This window comes from Scyliorhinus torazame, chromosome 14 (genome assembly GCF_047496885.1).
Source record: "Scyliorhinus torazame isolate Kashiwa2021f chromosome 14, sScyTor2.1, whole genome shotgun sequence".
Taxonomy (NCBI): Eukaryota; Metazoa; Chordata; class Chondrichthyes; order Carcharhiniformes; family Scyliorhinidae; genus Scyliorhinus; species Scyliorhinus torazame.
In genome coordinates, this window is record NC_092720.1 from 19,384,456 (window position 1) to 19,402,260 (window position 17,805).

Consider the following 17,805-nt stretch of genomic DNA (forward strand, 5'->3'; position numbering starts at 1 on the left):
TGTCTTGGGCTATTGTGAAGATCCCACTGATTATCAATTTGGCAGTTCCTGTTTTTTCTTCTTTTAGATATACCGACAATGTCCATGTCGAGATTTTAAAGTATCTTTTTGCCCGAAGGACTGTTTGTACCTTAGTATTTCACACAGACAGACTATCGTTTGTCCTCAGTTGAACTGTGCTTTCATTGTTAACATTGTGACAATACGCTTTGCAGATAAATTGTGGGGAGGCAGTGGTGCGCTGGTATTGTTATTGGACCAGTGATCCAGAGACCCAGGATAATGCTCCAGGGCAGATGGTGAAATTTGAATTCAATTTTTAAAAATCTGGAATTAAAGAAGTCTAATGACGTAAAAATCCCATCTGGTTCACTCATGCCCCTTCAATAATAATAATATTGTCACAAGTGGGCTTCAATGAAGTTACTGTGAAAAGCCCCTAGTCGCCACATTCCAGTGCCCGTTCAGGAATTGAACCTGCACTGCACCTGCACTGTTTAGCCCACTGTGCTAAACCAGCCCCTTAGTTCTTTTAGGGAAGGAAATCTGTCATCCTCACCTGGTCTGGGTCTACCTGTAACTCCACAGCAATGTGGTTGACTCTTACTGCCCTCAGGCATGGGCTGGCTCAGCGAGCGACGCTCACATCCCATGGTCGAATAAAATTAAGAGGTCACGTTTGAAAGGAGCAGCAATTCGTTAAGTGTAGATTGTTCAGCTCTTAAAATCTCACCATTCAATAGCCGTGCAACCTTGCGGACTGGATTCTCCGTCTGGATTCTCCATCCCGGGAAGCCCAAAGTGCTTTGCCCGATGGGACGGAGAATTGGACCTCAGGAGAAAATTGGGATTGGCGTCCAATTTGGGGATCAAAGTTCACGACAGGGCGGCAGGAGGATGTAAATGAATGGAATTGGGTCTCCATGACCCACCTTCATCCATTTAGCAGGCCCTGCGCCCTAATGTCCTGCCCTCCATGATTCTCCACTCCCCTGGTCTGGGAATCACATGGGTGCAGCTCAGTTCTGCAGTGGGACTCTCCGACCCCCCACCGGGTCGGAGAATCCCCGGGTGGCGGCGCGAATCCCGCCCCGCCGCCGGCTGCCGTATTCTCCGGCGCCGTTTTTTGGGCAGGGTTCAACCACACCGGTCGGGGACCTCGGCCCCCACGGCGATTCTCCGGGCCCCGGTGGGCTGAGCGGCCGTCCGTTTTTGGCCAGTCTCACCAGTGTGGGTTAGACATGGCCCCACACGGAGGGACCTGGCAGGGAAGTGGGTGGGGGCGGTCATCGGGGGGGGGGGGGGGGGGCGTGGGGAGATCCGACACCGGGGGGGGGCCCCACAGTGGTCTGGCCCGCGATGGGGGCCCACCAACCTGCGGGCGGGCCTGTGCCATGGGGGCACTCCTTCCTTCCGCGCTGGCTCCTGTAGGGCTCCACCATGGCCGGTGCAGAGAAGAGAACCCCCCACGCATGCGGCGAAACACGCCGGCGGGTCCGCGCATGTGCGAGATCACACCGGCCCTTTGGTGCATGCACGAACTCGCGCAGTCCCTTCGCCACCGGCTGGCGCGGCGCCAACCCCTCCGGCGCCCACCTAGCCCCTGGAAGTGCGGAGTATTTTGCACTTTTGGGGGCTGTTGACGCCGGAGTGGTTCGCGCTGGTTCCTACCAGCATGGCACTGATGTGGTGGACCTCATGGTGGGCCAAGAGGGTAACTCCTTAGGATAGTTGCCCCCAAAGTCCAACTGAGGACCACTCTTTCCCCCCCCACAATGCATTATCTGCGCACCTCTTCTTCCAGACTCTCCCCACACATCCTTCCCCCACCTCAGCGACCCCTTTAATTGGGATACCCCCCCAGGGAGCCCCTTAATCGAGAGATCCCCCAGGGCCCCCCTTAATAGGGTGTCTCATCAAGGTACTACCTTAATAGGGAAACCTCCTCCCCCCGTGATCCGTGAACCCCCCCCCACAGGGATTCCCTACAGGGAATTCCCTACCTAGAGGAATCCCCCACAGAGACCCCCTGACTAGACAAACCCCCCCATAGACCCCTCCTCCCCCCAACCTCCAGAAAAGAGACCCCTGTTTGGAAGTTAGAGAGCAGTCCAGAAGGGGCAGTGAAAAATATTACAGCTGTAACACTTATGTGGAGGCTCCACGTGTCCATTCCACGAAGGAGGACAGCTGCGACCTGTTTTTAAATCCCTCAGATCCATTAGCTGCAAGCCATTCATAACCTTCTACTAGTGGGCTGTGATTGACAGCTTTCACAAACCAGCTGCAGCCTTGATTCAGTCATCTCCCTTCATGGATGAGTGACTCTAAGTGCTTCAAATCTCAATGCTTACAAACATCAACCACATCAAGTGAGTGTAATACACTTGATGCTTGGAATGCACTTACATGATATGGTCAATGTTTGTAGACATTTGGGTTTCAGCACTTAGAATCAATGATCCATGAGAGGAGACGAATGAATCAAAGCTGCAGATGGTTTGTGGAAGCTGTCAATCAAAGCCCACTGCTTGAAAGTTATGAATGGCCTGCAGCTAATGGATCTGAGGGGTCTAGACGCAGGTCACAGCTGTTTTCCTTCAGGAATGGTCATGTGGAGCTTCCAGGTAAGTGTTGCAACTATAACTTTTTTCACTTCCCCTGTCTGGACTGCTCTCTAGCTTCCAGATTGGGATCTCTTTTCCGGGGGGCTCCCTTCAGTCAGCAGGTCCCTCTGTGGGTCCCTTTAGTCAGGTGGATCCTGTTGGGGATCTCTTTAATCAGGGGGTCCCTAGGTGGGGCCCCCTTAGTCAGCGGGTCCCTGTGGGGGCTCCCTTTCCTCAGGGGCTCCCTGTGGGGGGTCCCTTTAGTCAGCGGGTTCCTGGGGGGGGGGGTCTCCCTATTACAGGGGTCCCTGGGGCAGTCTCCATATTATAGGGGTCCCTGGGGTAGTCTCCATATTACAGGGATCCCTGGTGAGGGTCTCCTTATTATAGGAGGCCCTGACGGTCTCCCTATTACAGGGCCAGCTGGGGTTGTGTCTTCCTATTACACGGGTGCCTGGGGGTCTCCCTATTGCAGTGGTATCTGGGGGGGTCTCCCCATTACACATGGGTCCTTGTGGGGCTTCTCCCTATTCTAGGGTCCCTGGGTGGGGGTCTTTCTATTACAGGGGCCCCTGGAGAGGTGGCTTCCTAGTACAGAGGTCCCTGGGGGAGGGGTGGTCTCCCTATTACAGAGTTACCTGGGGGGGGGGGTTTCCTATTAAAGGGTCCCTGGGGCTGCGGGGTTCGCCCTATTAAAGGTGAACCTGGGGGGGGGGGGGCGCAGGGGGTTTGGTAGAGAAGGGGTGGGCTGGTTAAGCATTGTGGGTGGGGAGGTTGGTCCTCGGAAGGACTTCGGATGCAACACCCTGACAGAGTTGCCCCCTTGTCCCACCGCGAGATCCACCACAACAGGCGCACGGATGCGGAGAGCACCTGTGATCCACGTCCACGTGATGTCCGGTCCTGGGGCCTGGAGAATCACGGAGGGCCAGAGAATAGGGTGCCGGGCTTACTAAATGGATGCAAATGGCTCATTAACACCCATGGTCATTAAGATCCATTTGCATTAATTTATATCCTCTCTCTGGCACAGGCCCCCTCAAGCCTGCTCCATCCTTCAATAAATTCATGGCTATTCGCCGGCTGTCACGGTGGCACAGTGCTTAGCACTGCTGCTTCACAGTACCAGGGACCCGGGTTCAATTCCGGCCTTGACTGTGTGGAGTCTGCACATTCTCCCCTTGTCTGCGTGGGTTTTGCTCCGGGTCCTCCAGTTTCCTCCCACAGTCCAGGTCAGGTGGATTGGCCATGATAAATTGCCCCTTAGTGTCCAAGGTTGTGCAGGTTCGGTGGGGCTACAGAGCGTTCTTTCATGAGATCGATGCAGGCTCAATGCCCAACTTCTGCACTGTCAGAATTTTGTGGTTCGATTCGCTCAATGCCAACTTACTGTTCTTAAAGTTGGAAGCTGTTGCCATTCCCAGTTGGCAATCCCTCAACTTTGTACAAGTGTAAAAGAGCGCTAATCTCTTTAAAAGTGTTCTGAGTGACGGACTTACCTTTTGTTTGCTCTCCCCAGCAAAAGCATCATCTACGTACAGTCGTCCAACAGCTTTATCCAGGTTGCTGTTGACATAATTTGCACACTTTCTCCAGACTGCATTCTCCGATGTTGTGCCATAAAGTGCCTATGTGAATCAAAATGAAATAAGAGAAACGTGAGTGAAAGATTCACATTTGAAAAGCTGATGGACTGGGACTGAGGTATGAACATAGAACATAGAACGATACAGCGCAGTACAGGCCCTTCGGCCCACGATGTTGCACCAAAACAAAAGCCATCTAACCTACACTATGCCATTATCATCCATATGTTTATCCAATAAACTTTTAAATGCCCTCAATGTTGGCGAGTTCACTACTGTAGCAGGTAGGGCATTCCATGGCCTCACTACTCTTTGCGTAAAGAACCTACCTCTGACCTCTGTCCTATATCTATTACCCCTCAGTTTAAAGCTATGTCCCCTCGTGCCAGCCATTTCCATCCGTGGGAGAAGGCTCTCACTGTCCACCCGATCTAACCCCCTGATCATTTTGTATGCCTCTATTAAGTCTCCTCTTAACCTTCTTCTCTCCAACGAAAACAACCTCAAGTCCATCAGCCTTTCCTCATAAGATTTTCCCTCCATACCAGGCAACATCCTGGTAAATCTCCTCTGCACCCGCTCCAAAGCCTCCACGTCCTTCCTATAATGCGGTGACCAGAACTGTACGCAATACTCCAAATGTGGCCGTACCAGAGTTCTGTACAGCTGCAACATGACCTCCTGACTCCGGAACTCAATCCCTCTACCAATAAAGGCCAACACTCCATAGGCCTTCTTCACAACCCTATCAACCTGGGTGGCAACTTTCAGGGATCTATGTACATGGACACCTAGATCCCTCTGCTCATCCACACTTCCAAGAACTTTACCATTAGCCAAATATTCCGCATTCCTGTTATTCCTTCCAAAGTGAATCACCTCACACTTCTCTACATTAAACTCCATTTGCCACCTCTCAGCCCAGCTCTGCAGCTTATCTATATCCCTCTGTAACCTGCTACATCCTTCCACACTATCGACAACACCACCGACTTTAGTATCGTCTGCAAATTTACTCACCCACCCTTCTGCGCCTTCCTCTAGGTCATTGATAAAAATGACAAACAGCAACGGCCCCAGAACAGATCCTTGTGGTACTCCACTTGTAACTGAACTCCATTCTGAACATTTCCCATCAACCACCACCCTCTGTCTTCTTTCAGCTAGCCAATTTCTGATCCACATCTCTAAATCACCCTCAATCCCCAGCCTCCGTATTTTCTGCAATAGCCTTCCGTGGGGAACCTTATCAATCGCTTTGCTGAAATCCATATACACATCAACTGCTCTAACCTCGTCTACCTGTTCAGTCACCTTCTCAAAGAACTCGATAAGGTTTGTGAGGCATGACCTACCCTTCACAAAGCCATGCTGACTATCCCTGATCATATTATTCCTATCTAGATGATTATAAATCTTGTCTCTTATAATCCCCTCCAAGACTTTACCCACTACAGACGTGAGGCTCACCGGTCTATAGTTGCCGGGGTTGCATCTGCTCCCCTTTTTGAACAAAGGGACCACATTTGCTGTCCTCCAGTCCTCTGGCACTATTCCTGTAGCCAATGATGACATAAAAATCAAAGCCAAAGGTCCAGCAATCTCTTCCCTGGCCTCCCAGAGAATCCTAGGATAAACCCCATCAGGACCCGGGGACTTATCTATTTTCAGCCTGTCCAGAATTGCCAACACCTCTTCCCTACGTACCTCAATGCCATCTATTCTATTAGCCTGGGTCTCAGCATTCTCCTCCACAACATTATCTTTTTCCTGAGTGAATACTGACGAAAAATATTCATTTAGTATCTCGCCTATCTCTTCAGACTCCACACACAACTTCCCATCCCTGTCCTTGACTGATCCTACTCTTTCCCTAGTCATTTGCTTATTCCTGACATACCTATAGAAAGCTTTTGGGTTTTCCTCGATCCTACCTGCCAAATACTTCTCATGTCCCCTCCTTGCTCGTCTTAGCTCTCTCGTTAGATCCTTCCTCGCTACCTTGTAACTATCCATCGCCCCAACTGAAACTTCACACCTCATCTTCACATAGGCCTCCTTCTTCCTCTTAACAAGAGATTCCACTTCTTTGGTAAACCACGGTTCCCTCACTCGACGCCTTCCTCCCTGCCTTACCGGTACATACTTATCAAGGACACGCAGTAGCTGATCCTTGAACAAGCTCCACTTATCCAGTGTGCCCAACACTTGCAGCCTACTTCTCCACCTTATCCCCCCCAAGTCACGTCTAATGGCATCATAATTGCCCTTCCCCCAGCTATAACTCTTGCCCTGCGGTGTATACTTATCCCTTTCCATCATTAACGTAAACGTCACCGAATTGTGGTCACTGTCCCCAAAGTGCTCTCCTACCTCCAAATCCAACACCTGGCCTGGTTCATTATCCAAAACCAAATCCAACGTGGCCTCGCCTCTTGTTGGCCTGTCAACATATTGTGTCAGGAAACCCTCCTGCACACACTGTACAAAAAACGACCCATCTAATGTACTCGAACTATATCTTTCCCAGTCAATATTTGGGAAGTTAAAGTCTCCCATAATAACTACCCTGTTACTTTCGCTTTTATCCAGGATCATCCTCGCCATCCTTTCCTCTACATCCCTAGAACTATTTGGAGGCCTATAGAAGACTCCCAACAGGGTGACCTCTCCTTTCATGTTTCTAACCTCAGCCCATACTACCTCGGAAGATGAGTCCCCATCTAGCATCCTCTCCGCCACCGTAATACTGCTCTTGACTAGCAGCGCCACACCTCCCCCTCTTTTGCCTCCTTCTCTGAGCTTACTAAAACACCTAAACCCCGGAACCTGCAACATCCATTCCTGTCCCTGCTCTATCCATGTCTCCGAAATGGCCACAACAACGAATTCCCAGGTACCAACCCATGCTGCCAGTTCCCCTACCTTATTTCGTATACTCCTGGCATTGAAGTAGACACACTTCAAACCACCTACCTGAACACTGGCCCCCTCCTGCGACGTCAAATCTGTGCTCCTGACCTCTATACGTTCATTCTCCCTTACCCTAAAACTACAATCCAGGTTCCCATGCCCCTGCTGCATTAGTTTAAACCCCCCCAAAGAGCACTAACAAATCTCCCCCCCCAGGATATTTGTGCCCCTCAGGTTCAGGTGTAGACCATCCTGTCTGTAGAGGTCCCACCTTCCCCAGAAAGAGCCCCAGGTATCCAGAAATCTGAATCCCTCCCGCCTGCACAATCCCTGTAGCCACGTGTTTAATTGCTCTCTCTCCCTATTCCTCATCTCACTATCACGTGGCACGGGCAACAACCCAGAGATAACAACTCTGTTTGTTCTGGTTCTGAGCTTCCATCCTAGCTCCCTGAAAGCCTGCCTCACATCCTTGTCCCCTTTCCTACCTAGGTCGTTAGTGCCAATGTGGACCACGACTTGGGGCTGCTCCCCCCCCCCCCCCCCCAAGGACCCGGAAAACACGATCCGAGACATCACGTACCCTTGCACCTGGGAGGCAACATACCAAACGTGAGTCTCTCACGCTCCCACAAAATCTCCTATCTGTGCCCCTGACTATCGAGTCCCCAATTACTAATGCTCTGCTCCTTTCCCCACTTCCCTTCTGAGCAACAGGGACAGACTCCGTACCAGGCTCCGTATGGACCTGAACAAAATGGCTGCCAGCTCCGTGTCAGAGACCCAAATGAAGCAAATTACAAACAAATACTGCAGTCGAGAGATGTTTTTAATGACCTTTTTCAGAATACTCAGTCGTGGGAATGCTTTTAGTATAGCTCTCCATTAAAAAATGATTCGAATAGACTTTGAATTTCTGACAAAGAATAAATGGAGTCATGGTGAATTGGCAGAATTGAATATTGTTGAAAAAGAGACATGCTATCAAAGTTTTCTGTCTTGCACTCATCGGGACAACACCCAAGAAATTACCAACAGTAAAAGCTAATAACCAATTTGTATTGCATGAGAATAGGGCAGCACGGTGGCACAGTGGTTAACACTGATGCTTACAGTGCTGAAGACCTGGGTTCAATCCCAGCCCCGGGTCACTCTCTATGTGGAGTTTGCACATTCTGTGGGGGTCTCAGCCCCACAACCCAAAGATGTGCAGCGTAGGTGGATTGGCCACGCTAAATTGCACCTTAATTGGAAAGAAATAATTGGGTACACCAAATTTATGATTAAAAAAATATTGCATGAGAAAAATCGCTTATTGTCACAAGTAGGCGTCAAAAGAAGTTACTGTGAAAAGTCGGTTGCCACATTCTGCTGCCTGTTCGGGGAGGCTGGTATGGGAATTGAACCATGCTGTTGGCCTGCCTTGGTCTACTTTACAAAGCCAGTGATTTCGCCTTGTGCTAAACCAGCCCCAGAATACAGTGTTGATTGGTTTGCAAGTGGACTCAATGGTGGAGGTGTGGTCATGGAGAATGCTGCATGGAACAGTTAATTGACCAGCATTAGTCCAATCAATATTGCGCAGGGCAACTCTGATTGGTCAAGGCATTACCTTGGGGAATGAACCAGGGGATGGCTGTTCCCCCAAGTTTCTGTTTAGTTGAAAAAGGTAATAAACCTAGAGGACCGTGGAGAAACCATTGTGCATCTCCTTATGGGACTCATGGAGTACGAGCTTCCCAGGTAGAGGATCCATCTGGATCTTGTTTAAGACTATGCATAAAAGCCGGCCCCAGCAAGGCCTGGAGTTGATCGTTGACCCAACAAGGACTGGATTGGGAGAGAGTTACTGCAATGGGCAGAGTATTGTACATAGTTCGAGAAATCCTTGTTCCACCGGTGCTGGCTTCCTCAAGTTGCTAAAGGTGCAATGTGTGGACATGTTCTATGTGTGTGAATATAGGCGGCTTCTCGAAGTCACACTGCGAGCCCAACTGACAATCTTAAATCGGTTTTCAGTGTAATTCTTAGCACAATCAGGATTGTTCAGCAAGTGTTGTCCAAAAGCATCCCATTAGTGGAGAATACCACTTACCTTGTTACTGCATAGTAGCAGTGCACAACGGCTAGCTTCACCTGTTGCTCAAGTTTATGAGTTAACTTACCCCTCCCGGGTAATCTGAAGTAGACCGAAAACCTTCCTGGACCGAAGGTCCATTCATGAGTTTGCGCGACATCCTTAGTGAGTGATGATCTGATCTGAATAGCCATTATCCTGCACGATGGCTCTGATGCATTTCAGAATCATAGGAACATAGGAATTAGGAGCAGAAATAGCCCTTCGAGTCTGCTCCACAATTCAATCACATCATGGTTGATCTCTTCCTGGTCTCAAATCCACCCCCCACCTGTTGCCCAGATCCCTTTAACCCGTTTAAAAAAATCAGAAATATACCTATCTGCTTCTTGAAGCCGTTCAATGATTTCAGATTCCACCGCGCTATGGGGCAGGGAGTTCCACAAATTCACCACCCTCTACGAGAAGTAGTTCCTCCTAATCTCAGTTCTGAATCTACCACTTCTCAAACTATATAGAATAGATAAAATGCCGACAGTGCAGAAGGACGCCATTCGGCCCAGAGTCTGTGACCCTCCGAAAGAGCACCCAACCTAGGCCCCCACCCCATCCTTGCAACACCACCGAACCATTGGACATTAAGGGGCAATTTGGCGTGGCCATTCTACCTCATCTGCACACCTTTGGATTCTGGGAGGAAACCAGAGCACCCGGAGGAAACCTACGCAGACACGGGGGGGCTGTGTCTGCAAACTCAACACAGTCACCCAATGCTGGAAATAAACCCGGGCCCCTGGTGCTGTGAGGCAACAGTGCTAACCACTGTGCCCCCCAGGTTCATGCATAATGGTGCAGTTGAGTTTCTTTGTACAGCCAGTGATCTTTCGTTCTAGATTACCCTACAAGAGGCAACATTTGGTCTACGTTTACTTTATCAATCCCATTTAGTATTTTATATACCTTGAGCACATCCCCTCTCATTCTTCTAAACTCCAGCCAGTATAAGCCCAATCTGTTTAATCTCTCCTTATATGTCAACCCTGTAATCCCCGGAATCAATCTGGTGAACCTCTTCTGAACTGCTTCCAATGCCACCAAATCTTTCCTCAAATAAGGAGATCATAACTTGGCACAATGCTCCCGATGTGGGGCGGGATTCTCCGGTCGGCGATGCTGAAATCGCGTTCGGCGATCGGCCGGAGAATCCTCGTTCATGACGCAATCGGGGGCGGCGCCGCCTTCACGAGGCTCCGCCCCCTCCAAAGCAGCGTATCGACAGCCTCAGGTCATTCCTGAGGCCCACCCCCCGATGCTCCATTCCCGGCCGGGTGAGTTCCCGGCAGCGTCGGTCGGGTGTGGTGTCATACGTCGGGAACCCGACATGGCGGCTGCGGACTCAGTCCAGCGCCGCGAGGGCCAATCCGTGGGCAGGGGGGGACTTTGCCAGGGGCTGGGATGGTCCGGGGCGCGAGAGTCGGCCAAAGGGGGAGCACCAGTTTGCAGGCGGGGTCCGCGAGTGGCCCGGCCGCTGCAGGCTGCCGCCATGTGCATGCGCGCCATGCGCGGCCACGGACCCGGCCATTCTCCGGGCCATATCGGTAGTTGGGGCCGGGTGCTCTACACTGCTCAGCTGTTGGCCCCCAGCCAAACGGAGGATCGGTGGCAGTTTTACACCATTTGTTCAGTCGTAAAACATCACCGTTCCCATGCCGGCATGGAAACATAGCCTCAAAATCGGAGAATCCAGTGATCTCACTAACACCCCAATTGCAACAATGTCTCTTAACTTTATACTCCAGTCCTTTTGTAATGAACGCTAACATTCCAGTTGCCTTTTTAATTACATGCTGTACCTGCAGGCCGACTTTCTGTGATTCATGAACAAAGACATCCAGATCCCTCTGCCCAGATGCATCAGCTTTCCATTTTCCAGCCACAAATCGATAACCTCACATCTATATTAAACACCATCTGCCAAATTTTGGCGCAATCTCCTAGCCTATCGATACAGAACATAGAACATTACAGCGCAGTACAGGCCCTTCGACCCTCGATGTTGCGCCGACCTGTGAAACCACTCTAAAGCCCATCTACACTATTCCCATATCCGTCTGTAAACTCTTTATCTCCTCCTCACTGTCTTCTTTCCCACCTATTTTAGTATAATCTGCATATTCTGCTATGTTACACTCTGTCCCTGCTTGCAGGTCATTTAAAAGGATTGTGAACAGTTGAGGACCGAGCATTGACCCCTGCGGCAGCCCGCTACTTACAGTTCGCCAGCCAGAGAATGACCCATTTATCCAGATCCTCTGCATTCTGTCAGTCAGCCAATCCTCATTCCAATATAGTATTCTACCCCTAATCGCCTGCAATCTCACCTTCTGGATCAGTCTTTTATTCGGCATCTTGTCAAACACCTTCTGGAAGTCTAGATATACCACATCCACAGGTTCCCCAATATCCACCTTGCTGGTTACGTCCTCAAAGAACTCAAGCAAATTTGTCACGCATGACTCACCCTTCATAAAACCATGCTGGCAATGGTGGATTGAGCGTGCATGGTGAGTAAATAAATCGGGAGTAAATAAATATTCATGAGAGTGCCGATAAGGCCAATCTGATAGCATGTGGAATTGTAGCAATGTCTGGTAGCATTGCGAGGCTTCAAGGCTAACTTAGACATATATGTCAATAAACCCAACCAAGCAACTGGAATCGTCATCCACAACAGGTCAGGCGATGGGCGCGATTCTCCCGAAAACCTTCAAGTGTCATTTTCGGCAGGTTTGGCGGGGTGTTCCCAGTCAGCTTTTTGAGTGAGATACAGACCTGGATTCACCCACACTTAAGTCATTTTTTTCGGCCTTGGGGAATTTCTCACCTGTCTAGCCCACACTTAGAAATGCTTTTAGAAGTGGGGCGCTGAACTCGCCGGCGAGCCCGGCTCCTCAGAGATCAGGGCGCATTTTAAAAGAGGGGAGTGGCGCTCCAATCTCTAAGTGAGGGTGCATGAGGGTCCTTCACACCCCTTATCTACAGTAAATGACAACCCTGCAGACATGGGCATTACCCGCCCCGCAGGTGAACATACCCCGCTATGGGGTCGCTGAGGTGTTATGGACCAGGGTTTAGAGAATCTTAAAGTGTATCATGGACCCACAACGTTTAGTAGATTGTGGTATGGGGAGCACATGACTCACTCTACAGGTATGATATAGCAGAAAATGGACCAACAGTGAACATCTTAGCAACCAGTAAATCAAATACACCCCCCAAAGAATACAACACTAAGTAATCTGTATGCTGTTCTAACATCCAAAAGACTTAACAAACCTCCAAACAGGAGCACATCAGGGTTTACATTCAAGACTGAAAACATTGAAACTTCTTCTGAATTCACCAAATGATCCATAGATAGTCTTTTGATGGCAGAGATCAACAGCAGTGCAGCTCACTTTTAACTTCAGATTCAGCTCACTGAAAAACACAGACACACCCAAGCTCTTTCTCAAACTGAAACTAAAAAGCAGAAGTGGAGCTCAGCTCCACCCACACTCTGACATCACTCTAGTAACATGAGCAGCTCCATTTCTTAAAGGTACGTTTCTTAAACACTCATTTCTTAAAGGGTACTCTCACTTGACAGAGGGGCCCCTACTTCAGGCCCCCCACCACCCTGGTTCAGGCCCCCCCTCATCCCAAAACCATTATGAATCACCTTCATACCCCCTCTTCAGCCCCCTCCACCCTTCATAACCCCCCTTCACCGCACCCTTCCTATTCATGTGCATTGCCTCCTCAGGCCCCGACCCTAGGCAGTGCCCAGGAGAATACCAAGGTACTGCCTTTCCCTGTCCCTGACCACCCAGGGTTCTCCAATGTTCTCGGAGAACCCCGGAATGGTCATATAATTATAATAATCTTTATTGTCACAAATAGGCTCACATTAACACAGCAATGAGGTAACTGTGAAAAGCCCCTAGCCTGTTCAGGTACACAGGGGGAGAATTCTGAATGTCCAATTCACCTAACACACGTCTTTCGGGACTTGTGGGAGGAAACCGGAGTCCCGGAGGAAACCCACGCAGACACGGGGAGAACGTGCAGACTCCGCACAGACAGTGACCCAAGCCGGGAATCGAACCTGGGACCCTGGAGCCATCACACCTGATCTCTGCTTCTGGAGACCAGTACTGATCAGTTCCCACTCGTGGCCTCGCCGGTGCGGATGGTGACTTCCAGGCGCTGGGATAATGTGGCCTCACAGTGCATATTTAAATTAGTCTTTTGGCTCATTTAAACATCATTACCTGGATCACGGCCAGTGAGAGCATGATCCAGATCGCGCTGGGCGCCACGGGTCGGGTGACTCGCGCGCGGTCTTGCATCCGCCGCAAATACAGATTTCAGTCTCTGTCACGATGCTCCCAGCGCAATGAGATCACCGGCAGGTGCAATGGAGTGGCAAAGTCGCACTCTGTATCAACAAAATGTATAACATTTTGATTAAAGATCTAAATTCGTATCCATTGGTCCAGCCACTTAGCAGGTTGCAAAAGCACCCTTCTGTCGGAGCAACGGACCTCTGTAGGAGCAAAGGACTGCCAGGCGGTATATATGTTAGGCTTCGTCCCCATGGTTCACTGTATCCACATATGTATGGGCCGCCCAAGACACACAAAGCGATGTCATTTATGCCCAATTTTATCCATGACTGGTCCTGCACAACATGAATTGGCCAAATGGGTGGACAAATGGCAACAACAGGTTCTGAGCAAGGTTTCCACATACACGGAGATGGATTCCTTCATATTTGTGAAGAGCAGGACTTGCATGTCGCTAGCAAAGCCATGACAACCTATTCACCAATGCACCTCTCAAAGGAGCCACAGACTATATCACTACATCATGGAGATCTAGACACACTGCCACTGTCTGAATCTGCATTCATTGACCTTAACAATTCAACAACTCATGCAATTGAACTCAGTTTTAATGGCACCATGTATGCCCAAATTGATGTTCTTGCCCTTTATGACCAGCTCTTACAAACATCCATGAGAAATGCATCTTAAACAGAATGACACTGAACTACCTATTCCTTGCACATTTCTAATACGTAGTTGATACATTTGGTATATTTGAATCTGCAGTTTGTTATGGGGCAGGGTTTAGAGAACCCCAAAGTGTATCATGGAGTTCACCTGACCCACAACTTTTAATAGATTGTGGTATGGGGAGCACACGGCCCACTCTACAGGTGTGGTACAGTAGAAATGGAAAAGTATTTTTTAAAAGCAAAACAATGTTTATTCTATGAACTCAAGTTAACCTTTTTAAAACATACAGTGAACATCTTAGCAACCATTAATGCAAATCCAACCCCTAAAGAATACAACACTAAGTAATCCTTAAGCTGTCCTTTTAATACCCATTAGACTTTTAAAAAAACGTTTAACAGAAGCACATCAGGTTAAAGTTACTACTGAGAGCAGTTATTAGTTTTAAATCATCAAAGGATCGATTTACATTCTTTAGATTACAGAGAGAGAGACTAATACCCCTTCCGGCTGTGACTGCAGCTATCCAGCTCTGAAAACGAAACTAAAACACACCTTGCAGCAAACAGCCTAAAACAAACAGCCTAAAACAAAAGTAAAAAAGCTGACAGGCAACCCAGCTCCACCCATACTCTGACATCACTGATAAACACCCATTTCTTAAAGGTACATTTCTTAAACACCCATTTCTTAAATGTACTCTCACATGACACCTACCCCCAAGAAAAAAAATAAACCATCAACTTCAAGATGCTTTCATTTTTCACCTTTTCACTATCCTTTAAGAAATGCACACAGTAAATATACTTTTTGTTTAAAAAAAACAACACACGCAAACAGGTATAATAACATAGTCCATTTTTTTTTCGTTCTTCTTCCTCCTACTGGAATCCTTCTTGATTGTCAGGCTCTTTGAACAAGAAGGTCTCTGAATGATCAGTCCATTTTTCTACACGTCAGCATTTCTCTTTAAAGTCAGATACTTTAGTTCAATCTGATCACAGAGTCCCTTGTAATTGTCCAACACAGGAGCATTGGTTATCACAGCTTTCAGGCCGTCAAATGCCTGTTGAAACTCCGCTGTCCACTGAAATATTCGACGTTTCTTCAGCAAGTCCATCAGTGGAGCAACCACGCTACAAAATCTTTGCACAAATGTTCAATCAAATCCACTCATGCCAAGAAATCACATTATTTCCCTTCATCTTGAGGGTATCGTAAACTCTTCAATAACTGTCGGTTTCACATCCCGCGGGACCATGAAAATGAAAATGAAAATCGCTTACTGTCACAAGTAGGCTTCATAGGAAGTTACTGTGAAAAGCCCTTAGTCGCCACATTCCGGCGCCTGTTCGGGGAAACTGGTACGGGAACTGAACCGTGCTGCTGGCCTGCCTTGGTCTGCTTTCAAAGCCAGCGATTTAGCCCTGTGCTAAACCAGCCCCTGGTTGGACTATCCGATTGTATGGGCAAGGAAAGTGACTTGGTCTTTTCCAAATTCACTTTTGGCTACGTTTATCACCAAACCCGCCTCCTGAGGTTGATCAAATAACTCCATCAGATGTTTTAAATATTCTTTCCATGTCTGACTGAAAATTACCAGATCGCCGATGTATACCACACAATTGTGTAATCCTGAAATGACTTTGTTAGTTAACCATCACTATGAGTGAGCTCCATTGGCAGCAACCCACTTCAATTATGCCATTTTTAAGTATACTCTCAATCTCTTTGTTAACCTGTGCCAATTTTAAAGGGTTAGGTCTATATAGATGCTGTTTGATTGGAACAGCATTTCACACATCTCCATCATGTATAGCCATTTTAGTACTTCCCAATTTATCTCTACAAACTTGTCCAAGTGATATCAATAACTCTTTCAGGTCAGTTTGTTTTTCCTCTGGAAGGTAACTCAACTATTTATCCCAATTTTTAAGAACATCCTCGTTTTCCAATTTAATTTGGGGTATGTCAAATTCACAGTCATCTGGATTTGGTTCGTCACTTTGAGTTAGAATCATTAAAATCTCCTCCTTTTCCTCTCCTTCCCTTGCAAAGTGCCGTTTAAGCATATTCACATGACACACTCGGTAGATTTACTTCTATCTGGTGTTTTTACCACATAATTCACCTCACTTAATTTCCTTTCAATCTGATAAGGTCCACAAAACCTAGCTTTTAAAGGTTCCTCTACCATTGGTAACAACACTAAAACTTCATCTCCACTGGCAAAACTACGAACTTTGGATTTCTTGTCTGCTGCCTGTTTCATCACATTTTGTACAACTTTCAAATGTTGTCTAGCCAATTCACCTGCTCTATTTAATCGTTCCCTAGAATTTGAAACATAATCCAATAATGTAATTTCCAATTCTCACTCACCAATTTTTCCTGAATCAATTCAAGTGGTCTTCTTACCTCATGACTAAAATTTAGTTCAAAAGGACTAAATTTGGTTGACTCATTCGATGAATCCCTAATTACAAACAGTACGAATGGAATTCCTTTGTCCCAATCCTCTGCATAATCGTGACAATAAGCTCTCAATATTGTCTTTAATGTTTGATGCCACGTTTGTAACTGGGACTTGTAAAGCAGAATAATGCCAGCAGCGCAGGTTCGATTCCCGTACCAGCCTCCCTGAACAGGCGCCGGAATGTGGCGACAGGGGCTTTTCATAGTAACTTCATTTGAAGCCTACTTGTGACAATAAGCAATTTTCATTTCATTTCATTTCAAGTAACTCCTCCACAATCCTTTTAGCTGTAATATTACGTACTGGAATGGCCTCTGGAAACCGAGTAGACACATCCATTATAGTCAAAAGATATTGAGTCCCACTTTTCATTTTAGGAAGCGGTCCTACGCAATCAATTAGGACCCTTGTAAAAGGTTCCTCAAATGCTGGAATGGGTATTAAGGGTGCTGGTTTTATCACTGCTTTAGGTTTCCCTATCACTTGACATGTGTGACATGATTGAAAAAATTTAACTACATCTTTATGTAGTCCAGGCCAATAAAAACGTTTTCGTATTTTCGCTTGAGTTTTCCTTATTCCCAAATGACCTCCCACTGGTACCTCATGTGCAACTCACAACACCACCTTTCTATACCCTACCGGCAATACTACTTGATGAACTTCTGCCCACTTTTCATCCGCCTGCATATGTAAAGGTTTCCATTTTCTCATCAAGACATCACTTTTACGGTAATAACACTCTGGTATACACTCAGATTCCTCTTCCGCATATATTTTTATATCCTTTTGTTGTAACTCCGCCAATCTTCCTGAACTAAAAATATCCGCCTCATCCTCCACCTGTTCTTGTACTTTTTCAACCATCCGATCAAAAATCGTTTCTGATAATTGCACTTCAACTTCACTCTTTGATTTCTCCTCTTGTCTGAACTTGTGACTTTGCGACCTTGTTACTACACAATCCGGAAAAATCCCAGGATATTCGTCCTTCAACACTTCAGTTGTCAGATTTTCCATTGGCTTATCAACCACAGTAGGCACCACTCCCACTGTGATCCAGCTATATCATTACCAAGACAAA

General features: G+C 47.7%; 1 protein-coding gene across 3 annotated transcripts in view; it reads right to left on the bottom strand.

Moving 5' to 3' along the window:
• LOC140389564 (neprilysin-like) overlaps positions 1-17,805 on the bottom strand; it is a 284,568-nt gene that overhangs the window by 60,764 nt on the left and 205,999 nt on the right. For all 3 annotated transcript variants that reach the window (XM_072473793.1, XM_072473795.1, XM_072473794.1), the window contains exon 13: positions 4,106-4,234. In XM_072473793.1, coding sequence (XP_072329894.1) covers positions 4,106-4,234 — 129 coding nt within the window. The remainder of the gene's footprint in view (positions 1-4,105; positions 4,235-17,805) is intronic.